At 36.6% G+C, this 11,125-nt stretch overlaps 1 protein-coding gene across 1 annotated transcript; it reads left to right on the top strand.

Moving 5' to 3' along the window:
* Window positions 1-2,753: 2,753 nt before the first annotated feature.
* Window positions 2,754-5,049, top strand: LOC147283086 (F-box/FBD/LRR-repeat protein At3g26920-like). Its single transcript, XM_086248919.1, has 3 exons — window positions 2,754-3,885; window positions 4,003-4,149; window positions 4,715-5,049. Exons 1-3 carry the CDS (start codon window positions 2,938-2,940, stop codon window positions 5,012-5,014), a joined length of 1,395 nt encoding a protein of 464 aa, XP_086105045.1. The 5' UTR covers window positions 2,754-2,937; the 3' UTR covers window positions 5,015-5,049.
* The last annotated feature ends 6,076 nt before the right edge of the window (window positions 5,050-11,125 follow it).

The raw sequence follows: 11,125 nt of genomic DNA, 5'->3' as shown, positions 1-11,125 counted from the left end.
CCGCGTTTCTTTTAGGGTTCTTCGAACCCATTTTGGGGGTTTTCCTCTTTTAGTGTTTCTTTTTGGGCACGATTTTGGTTGTTTTAATCAATGGGCTTTTATTTTAAGATCATTCCAGCACCTATTTTATGCTTTATTTCACCAATTTTTATTGTTTTTTCATGAAATTCGAAGGATTCATCAATGTTAGTTATTGGGTTTTTCCAATTTCAATTTTATGGCAGATTTTGCGTGAATCCTTGCTGTGGATATATTCTGAAACTTCTATTAAGCATGATTACAGTGATTATTTGCTTTGATTTTCACTTGCTTGATGAAATTAAATTTTTTTTGGGTTCATGATTTTCTGGGCTTGTTGTCATCTTGAGTTATGATTGTTTATTCATCTATACTTGTTGGAATTACTTTTGTATGATGAAAAATTTGTTGGAAAATCAAATTTCAGGAAATTTCTTGTTGGCGGTGGATAGTTTTTCTGTTTCTACTAATTTTGTGGCTGCTAATAGAGTATCTATAATATGAAATTTTATATGGATATTATGATCTTAAGATTGCAGGGACATAATGCTAAAGGTTGTGATTAAGACAAGCAATATTTTTGCTTGACAGTACTATTTATTTATTTTTTCCTAACTTATTTTTGCATAATTGTTTTATTTTGAGCACTCTGTTGGGCTAGATGGCATCTGGGTCATCTAGCATATGTTTTTCCTGCAATACATGTTTTATTAGAGTGTTTACATGTTTTGCTATGAACATAATAAAAGAAAGGGATCAATGCTTCTGGTAAGCTCGCAGCAAGTGGGCAAGTATTTTATGATCTGCACCTAAAGATTGTATGTTGAGCATCAAGAATTATATGTGCAGTTCACAAATACATACATGAATTTTTTATTTGGTACAATCCTGTGGAGTAATTAAGTTTCATGTTTACAGTCACATAACTATATATATTGGTTGTTCCTTTACTAGTTAATAAATCTATACATAAGTGTTTTCTATTACCTTATACATAACCATATTGTTTACTATCTTATTGCTGAATTTTGTGCATATATACAGTCCAGGTATTTTGTATTCATCAGTTAAGTAAGCATTGGTAATTCAGTATATGCAAGGATTAACTAGGTTATGTATTCTATCCGCTGCAGAATTGTAATAAGTTTAACATTTCAAATTGAGAACATGATCTAGTAGATATGATCATAGTTTTCAAGGTGTCAGATAACACAAATCCTTCTGCATCTTGGGAGTTATGATCAATAAAGCATGTTCTCAGATCATAAGAAGGTAATTCTGCATTCTTTAGGTGGTTGTTGGTTCTCTTAAGAGAGGGAAAGCCATCTGAGCACTTAAAGTGCAGAATTGACATGTCACAGCCTGACTATGAGGCTAGTTTCTTCTTTTGGATATAATTTCTACTAAACAAATTGCAGAAAGCATATTCAGAACAAGGGCACTCATAGCAGATTGGGGACATGATTCATTGCATACATCTTTTCTACATGAACACAACAAATTCGATTCATGTAGCAAAAGAGAATATTCAGTTTTTGGTTTTTACTAAATAAGGGTTTTTTCTCCCAGAATTAGACCATTCGTTCTCTTCCATGTTAATTAAATTATGTATACATGCATATCTGAAAATTTTTCATGAGGTTATGTGTTACTAAATTTTTCACTCCGCTGCATATATATATATTATATATCTGATACGTAACCTTATTAGGTTGTTTACTTATTGATTAATCCTACATGGTACCAACTGGTAATTCAGAACATGCAAGGATTAATAAGGCTATATAATCCACTATAGAATTGATGATAAATCTGTGACCAATTGCTAGTTTTTCGTTCATAGTTCTCATTATGTCAGAAATAACAAATCCTTTTGCATAATGAGTGTTGTAATCCAGCTAACAGTACTTGACATCATATAGATTGAAAGTCTGAAATTTTAGGTGTTTGTTAGCTCTCTTTAAAGGGATAATTAAAGCCATCTCAATACTTAAAATACAAAATTCACATATTGTTTCCTGCTTATAAAATCAGTTTTCCTATATAGTTGGAAATTCTGCTGAACAAATTGCAGAAAGACCATCTAGAAGAAGGGATCTTATAATGGAATATGATACATAGTCTTAACTACATGAACAGAACAAATATGTTTCATGTGGTCAAGGACACCTGCAGATTGGGGTACATATGAATATATTTTCAATGCAGATATGAAAATATATTTTCAATGCAGATATGAAAATATATTCTTTTAAGCATATTTAATCAAATTTAAGTGTTATTTGGTTCTAACTGCAGCATCCATGAGTTTTTATAATCCAACATTGAACCTCTTAATGGTGCTCCGGTCCATTCTAATAAGTAAGTTTCTCCATAATCTCTCCTTTATCTTTGCTTCCTCTTATATTATTAAAAGTTTGAGTTTTTCAATTAAATTTGCGACTTTTTTTTTTAAAAAATTTCTCAAAAGAAAAAAAAGCGAGCTTTTTTCGTATTCAGAATACTGAATTGGATGAGCTAAATCAAGATTTACTCTTTCCTTAATGAATTATGAATATGGTTGGATGGGTGGGTTGGGATTCATAGGTTTCTATTAGGAAAGAAAAGAAAAAGGGAAAAGAAGACGAGTACATTTCCGGGTTCGACTAAGGAGGAGTCAATTGGAGTCGGTTTGGTTTGCACTCTGCAGCTTATATATATTTAGTTACTAATATATTCTTCACCAAAAACAAAACTTGTGAACGAAAAACATCGGGTTTGGATTTGGCTTTGTGTTGTATACAGATTACAGAATCAACCTACCAGAAGAGTAATTGAATTAGCTTCTCTTTCTCTCGTAATATTTGATAATTGGTTTTGCTATTTATTTGGGTTTTCCCCACTTTCTGCAGCTTATTTGAACCTTCTAACTAATATCCAATGGCTAAAAGAAAGCCTATGCCATGGATTCAGTGGGGGACATATGGTAAAAGATGTAAATCTGCCATCAATTTGGGTGATAAGGAAGATAATTATTTGGATCGCATTAGTCAGCTGCCCAACGAACTTCTCATTGCCATTCTTTCCCTGTTGAATATCGGAGAAGCAGTAACTACTTGTGTCCTCTCTAAGAGGTGGAGATATTTGTGGACACATGTTTCATGTATCAACTTTGACGATTTAGATGCATTTCCAAAAGGGCGGAGGAGAAGAAGACGACAATCAGAAACAACAGAAACTAGGTTCGATTGTGTGAATCGAGTCTTGCTATTGCATCGGGGTTCAACTTTAGATAAATTCAGAATTCGTTCTTCCGTGCTGGATAGCAATTATGCTTTTGAAATTGACAATTGGATTGAATTCGCAATGCAGAAAAAGAGAGTTCAAAGGCTTGAAATAGAACTGGAACGACATAGACATCATGTGTATACTTCTACCAGGTACACCTTTCCGGAGAAGCCATTTAAAAGCCCTTTTGGTGTTTCCAGCTTTACGTCCCTTACACACCTGTCTTTGACCTTTGTAAATATGACTGGTGAAGTTGTTGAGCACCTTCTATCCAAGTGCCAACTTCTTGAACACCTGTGTGTTTTTGGCTCAAAACATCTTGTAAATTTGACGGTTGCTGGTTCGTCGCTCCCGTTGAAATTCCTACAGATAAGCAAGTGCTACGGCTTAAATAAAGTTGAGATTTTTGCTCCTAATCTCGTGTCATTTATTTATGACGGAGTTGGTTCTTATCAAAGAGGTATTGTTTTGAAGCATGCACCCTCGCTTGTTAAGGTATCTCTTGCAGAAAGTATTGGATGTACAACTAGACCTTTTTATTCGATTTCAAGTTATTGTCCTCAGCTAGTGACTCTCAGCCTGCACATGAATCTGATTTGGGTCAGTATATGAAATACTTACAGCGTTTCTTTTTATACTATTTTTTTCTAGGTTCAAATGGGTTTTTTATTAAAGGATTTTCAAGTTTTTAATCTCACCATTACTTTTATCTTTCAGGGAACTATTGGTAAGCTCCCAGAATTTCCAGAGTTAACGTGCCTCAAGGACTTATCATTGAGTGTTGTCGCAAGTGATGAGACAAGCCTCCTTGATTTGACTATCTTGATAGAGCAATCTCCTTTCTTGCAGAGATTTACATTGAAGGTAAATGTATTCTCAGTATATCTTACAAATATAAAATTGATAAGTTTATTTTTAATGGTTTGAGAAATTACATTTTGTTGATTTATATGAATGTAGTATGTACACACTAACTTCCTTAGCTTTTTAGCTCCTGTTAGCAATAGACCAGCCGTTCAACTTTACTATATACTATTTATTGCTTGAAGCTAAATTCTCAATTATTAATGTTCATCTTCAACGAAAACCTGTCTTGGTATTTTGTATATTTTTTTTATATCTTATTAGTAATTATATTTTTAGCTTTATTCGGAAGTGTATATTGCAGTATACTCACACATAATGTCAGGCTGATTATTGCTTAGTTGGTTAATTCATTTAAACAAACACAACCTTTGCCTACGCTTGTTATAATACCCATGATTTTCTTTTTACCCTCTTCCATTGCTAAAATACAAATACAGATTTGTCCCATTGTGTGCTTCCTGACAACTTGTACATGTTTAAGTAACTTGTCAATGTCTTGGCCAAAAAAAAAAGTAACTTGTCAATGAAAGAAATTGATATGCTTTGGTATGCCCTTTTGCAGTTAACATGGCAACCCGAGCTAGAGCAACTTTCAAGGAATATGCGGGAAATTAATAAACGTCCTCATCAGTGCCTTAAGGTGGTGAAACTCTCTGGGTTCGTTGGGTCTGCTATCGATACCGAGCTTGCCATGTACTTGATCGAGAATGCCATTGTGCTTGAAAAGATCATCTTTGATACTGTAAAGGTTATTGAATGCCCCACCATAATTTCCGAGTTTTTACATTTTGGGGCAATAAGAAACCGTGCATTGCAGCTTGGAACAGAGCTACTACGTCCGGGAGCTGAGTTAATTATCTGATAATATAGTTTGTTTGTAATTCTTACTATTTTTTTTTTTTTCCAACAGTCCTTGTTGAGTTACTGTTTTCTTAGAAACATTTTGAGGAAGAAAGAAAACAGAGTTGTGAAAGATGGAGTAGCTTCCTGCGCTTACTCACAATCAGAGTGTGAACATATATATTAAAACAAAACCAATTCTCTTACAAAACTGCAAGGAAGGCGTGAGCCTATTACCTCACTCACTCCACACACACACTTGATCAATAATAAGATGCCATCTGTCATATTCTATTACATCATTTTAATGAACTATCTAAAATGTCACATCAGCATTATTTTAACTTCTCATGCTAAAATCAGACTTCCTTCACCCGAGCATCAGTGAAAGCTTTACTTCCAACACTCCCTTCTAAAGCTTGCACTGATTTAACTCCAAGTTTGTTTCTCAAGAAAGAAAAACGATCCTTTGGAAGAGCCTTAGTAAAAATGTCTGCAATCTGATCCTTACTTCTGCAGTATAACAGATCAATCACACCTTCCTGCAATGCATCTCTTATAAAATGGAATTTCCTTTTGATATGTTTCGATCTCTGATGGAACACTGGATTCTTGGTCATGGCTATAGCAGAGGTATTGTCACACATAATGGTAGTTGGTTCCACTTGTTCTTCACCAAAATCTTCTAACACAAACCTCAACCAAATTGCTTGAGTTGTAGCTTCTGCTGCACTTATATATTCAGCCTCCGCTGTGGATAGAGCCACACTATGCTGTTTGACAGAGGCCCATGAGAAAGCTCCACTCCCAAACGAAAAAGCATATCCAGAGGTTGATCTCATGTCATCCTCATCTCCACTCCAATCACTATCACAATATCCAATCAGAATTGGTGAATCCCCTTTCTGATATTGAATGCCATAGTCTAGAGTACCTTTGATGTATCTTAAGACCCTTTTAGCTGTTCCAAGATGTTTCTCAGTGGGACAATGCATAAATCTAGCAAGAAGGCTGGCAGCAAACATGATATCTGGCCTGGTTGCAGTTAAATATAGTAAACTCCCAATGATTTTCCTATATAACTCCTCACTGGTAGGCTTGCTTCCATCCTCTTTTCTAAGCATGTCTGAGGTGGCCAATGGTGTTGATACAGATTTACAGTGTTTCAAACCAAACTTCTCTAGTAGGGTCATTGCATATTTCTTCTGGTGAATAAAAATCCTATGCTCTTGCTGAATTATTCCAATTCCAAGGAAATGATGTAGAAGTCCTAAGTCTGTCATCTCATATCTTTGCATCATGTCTCTCTTGAATTCTTCAATTAAAACGTCATTGTCACCTGTATAAACAATATCATCAACATAGATTGACACCATTAGAGTCCCAAAACCTTCCTTGCACTTCACATACAGTGTAGCTTCACTAGGACTTTTCTTAAATCCACATTCCAGCAGATAAGCATCTATATTGCTGTACCAAGCTCTAGGGGCCTGTTTTAAGTCATAAAGAGCCTTCTTCAGTTTGTAGACTTTGTGTTCAGCATTTTCAACCACAAATCCATCTGGCTGATCCACATAGACCTCTTCTTCTAACACTCCATTTAGGAATGCTGACTTGACATCTAACTGATACAGTTTCCACCCTTTCTTTGCAGCCAAGGCAATCAAGGTTTTGATGGTATCTAATCTGGCAACTGGTGCAAAGGTCTCATTGAAATCCACACCTGGTTTCTGAGTGTATCCTTTGGCCACAAGTCTTGCTTTGTGCTTTTGTATTGTTCCATCCAGATTAAGTTTAGTTTTGAAAATCCATTTCACACCAACAATAGGTTTGTTACTTGGTCTTTCTACCAATTCCCATGTATGATTCTTTTCAATCATCATTATCTCATCATTCATAGCCTTCTGCCATGCCTTATCTTTTGCAGCCTCAGCATAGTTCTCTGGTTCAATGACACTGAGTTTACAGTGTGCAAAAACCTCAGTTAGATTCTTCCACTTCAGTAGTGTGGTGTCATAAGTGTTTGATACCTCAATCTCACTGGTTTTTGTACTTTCAACAGCATCTCCTTCTTGATTTTGTGCTTCAGTTTCTATATATCTTCTCTCTGATCTAAGACTTGATCCAGATGAGCTTGGTGACATGGTTTGAACTTGCACAGCTTGTGTTGGAGTAGAAAACTCAACAACAGGATCAACTCCACTTGTCTCATCTTTGTTATCCCAAGGAACAAATACATAGACAGCTTCCTTGGTTTCCCAATTCCACATGCCTGCTTCCTCAAATGTCACACTCCTTGAGACAATAACTTTGTCACTGGTCAAATCATAAACTCTATAGCCTTTTTCTCTTGTCCCATACCCTACAAAGACTCTCTTCTGGCCTGTTTCATCCAGTTTGGACCTTTGCTGAGATGGAATATGCATGTAGCATATAGAGCCGAAAACTCTGAGATGCTTGACACCAGGCTTCCTCCCACTGAACTCCTCAAATGGAGTCTTGTTGTCTAAAACTTGAGTAGGACACCTGTTTAAGAGGTAAACAACAGTATGCACTGCTTCACCCCAAAACTTCCTTGGCATCCTTTTCTCATGTAACATTGTTCTGGCCATCTCAACTATTGTTCTATTTTTCCTTTCTGCTGTTCCATTCTGCTGGGGTGAGTATGCAACAGTGAGTTGCTTGTCAATTCCCACATCTTCACAGAATTTGACAAATTCATGTGAAGTATATTCTCCCCCTCTGTCACTTCTTAACTTCTTCAGTTTATACCCACTTTGCAATTCCACCATAGACTTGAATTTCTTAAAAACAGTGAATACATCTGCCTTGAATTTTAGAAAATACACCCAACACATTCGAGTCTTATCATCTATAAATGTAAGAAAGTACCTGTTTCCTCCCATAGACTCAGTCATAGGGCCACACACATCTGTATGGACCAATTCCAAAGGTTCAGCAGCTTTTCTTACTTGTCCTTTATCAAATGTTGCTCTGTGAGTCTTGCTTGCAGCACACCCTTCACATACATGTGTTTTGCCAGTCAACTTTGGCAGACCAATCACCATCTCTTTGTCTTGTAATTTTTTCAGACTCTCAAAGTTTAAATGCCCCATTCTTCTGTGCCATTTCCATGTGGAATCAACAACAGTGGCTTGATTGACCAATATAGGATTGAGACTGTCAAATGAGAAGGGAAAGCATCTGTTTCCTTTCACTTGCACAGCAGCAATAAGTTGTTGCAGACTCTCATCACCATAAATTTTAACCATTAAGTCACCAAACACCAACCATTATCCATTCTCCACCATTTGCCCCACACTCAATAGGTTTTCATCAAGTCCAGGCACAATCATCACCTCCTTGATGTATCTGACACCATCCTCATTTTCTATGGGAAGAGTACCTTTCCCAGTTGACTTCACCAACTCACCAGTGCCCATTTTCACTTTACATGTCATTGATCTGTCAATATCAATGAGCATAGCCTCATTGCTAGTCATGTGATTGTTGCAACCACTGTCTAGATACCAGACCTCTTTGTTCTTGTCAACAGAGGCCTTATGACATGCATAGAACATTGCAGCTGGTTCTTGTACCTGATTTGCATAATTCACTGACTGTTCCTTCTTAGGTTGATGGCATTCTTTCATCACATGCCCAAATTTACTGCAATTGTGACACCTCACTTTGCCTTTGAACCAACAGTCCCCAAAATGCATTTTGTCACATATTCTGCATTTTTGTTTCCCTGCATCACTGTGACTTACTTGCTTTGTACTTCCTGTAAACTTGTTATCCCACTTCTTGGGCTTGCCTTTCCAAAGCTTTTGATTGTGCTTCCCTCCATCATAGCCATAGGTTCTGCCTTGGCCATTTCGATTTTTAGAACCAATGCTCATGCTAGCAAAGGCCTTTTCAGAATTCTCATCATCCTCCTCATGCCTACTCAGTCTCACTTCATAACTTTTAAGTGATGCAACAACCTCATCCACATATACAGTATTCATATCAACAGTTCTTTCAATTATCACACACATTGGATCATAGATTTTAGTCAAACTTATTAAAACCTTTTGAACCAATCTTTGATGTGACATAACCTCACCATACTTTTCCATTTGATTAGTTAGATCAAAGAAACGACTAAAATATGCAGGGAGAGATTCATTATCTTTCATTTTCATGTATTCAAACTCCTTGCGCAAACCTTGAAGCTTCACAGATCTGGCTTGTTCATCCCCATGATATTCCTCTTGCAACAAATCCCAAGCACCTTTTGCGGTCTCTTGGTTCACAATTCGATGGAAAATTGTCTTTGATACAGCTCCTTGAATGATTCCAAGTGCTTTGGCATCTTTCATGTTCTGATCTTCAAGATAGGCACTGACCTCATCGTCTTCATCAATACCTCCAACCTCTCCATCTTTCTTCTTCTTCTTAGAGTCAGGGACTGTGACCCCTTTCTCAACCAGCTTCCAAAGTCCTTGAGACTTGAAAATTGTTACCATTCTCACCTTCCAATAATCAAATTCTGTTCCATCAAACACTGGAGCTCGTAACTCCATACTGCCAGATCCAGACATTTCTGAAAAAATCCTTGTGTTTTCTTCAATTTTTTTTTTTTTTTTTTAACTTTCAATCACAGTAACACGCCAAGCTCAAGGTCGAACTCAGGGCTCTGATACCATGTTGAGTTACTGTTTTCTTAGAAACATTTTGAGGAAGAAAGAAAACAGAGTTGTGAAAGATGGAGTAGCTTCCTGCGCTTACTCACAATCAGAGTGTGAACATATATATTAAAACAAAACCAATTCTCTTACAAAACTGCAAGGAAGGCGTGAGCCTATTACCTCACTCACTCCACACACACACTTGATCAATAATAAGATGCCATCTGTCATATTCTATTACATCATTTTAATGAACTATCTAAAATGCCACATCAGCATTATTTTAACTTCTCATGCTAAAATCAGACTTCCTTCACCCGAGCATCAGTGAAAGCTTTACTTCCAACAGTCCTGATACACCTTTTGTAACATAATTCGATATTAAGACAATGTTTGAGGGGAGAACTGATGTCTCTACTGTTTGGTTTTAGGACAAGGATGAATACTTGGGTACGTGAGTTTTTCCAAGATCTAGATTCTTGAATGAGTTGGTGATAAAATGAAAAGAACATGAGATTTTCATGATCTTGATTTCTTTTTTTCCTCACATGTATTTTAAAAACCTCGACACTTTCTATGTGAGACCCAAAATTTTCCAAATTTATTTTGGAATTTTTCTTTAATTTCTAGAATTTTTTCTAGAAATTTGTTTGGCGGAAAATCGTATTTTTGACCTTAAGCTTTAATTGTTTGACCAACTTTGACTAGAGTTTTGACCCAAGTTAGACCTTTAAAAGGTGGTACTTTTACTCATGAACCCAACGGAGCAAGTCTCGTATTATTCCGAGTCCGGAAAATTATTTTATTAATTTCCCAAAATTTCTTTTTCTTTAAAGCATTTTATCCTAGTTTGTGGAACTTGAAATTTCTGAAATTTTTCTAAAGGGCAAATTGGTAATTTGACCTCATAGTTAATTAGTACTAGTCGATACGAGTCCGTAGTATTTTTCGGGGTATTTTTCCGAGTCCCGAGCTATTTTTAATTAATTTTTGAAGTTGAGAAAAATAGGAAAAATAAAATAAAATAGGAAAAACACCAGATCGCGCCACGTGGCACGATCTGGAGCGTCCAACGATGCATGGCAGCAAGATCTAATGGCTGCATGTGCAGCCAAGTGTCAAAGCCTTCGCCACGTGTCAATTTCTCATTGGTCAAAGTTATGACGGTTGACTTGAGTCAACCCGGTCAACTCGGATGAGTCAACCGAGTTGACTCACTCACTCACCCTATAAATAGAACCGCACATCAGCTGGTTCTTCATTCATTTCAGCCGCACGCTTCCCAAGAGAGAGCTTCTCTCTCCTCTCTCCTCCTTTCTCTCTCTTCTTCAATCTTGTTTTGAGTTTATCTTGAGTTCTGGAGCTCCGATCGACGATCCGATTTCGCCTACGCGATCGTGGCGACAAGCTCTTCAATTCTAGTAGTGTGAAGGCTATGTTTTGGTGAAGTTTTAAAAAAA

The sequence above is a fragment of the Dryas octopetala genome, chromosome 6 (assembly GCF_963921425.1).
Source record: "Dryas octopetala chromosome 6, drDryOcto1.1, whole genome shotgun sequence".
NCBI classification, from domain to species: Eukaryota; Viridiplantae; Streptophyta; class Magnoliopsida; order Rosales; family Rosaceae; genus Dryas; species Dryas octopetala.
The sequence above is the reverse complement of the archived record's forward strand: the minus strand, read 5'-3'. Positions and strand labels throughout refer to the sequence as shown.

Bases quoted from the DNA above. Each gene is read 5' to 3' on its own strand.
- LOC147283086 (XM_086248919.1), top strand. From the start codon at position 2,938: ATGGCTAAAAGAAAGCCTATGCCATGGATTCAGTGGGGGACATATGGT. The intron at 3,886-4,002 runs GTCAGTATATGA...TTTATCTTTCAG, and splicing joins TGCACATGAATCTGATTTGG to GGAACTATTGGTAAGCTCCC. The intron at 4,150-4,714 runs GTAAATGTATTC...GCCCTTTTGCAG, and splicing joins TGCAGAGATTTACATTGAAG to TTAACATGGCAACCCGAGCT.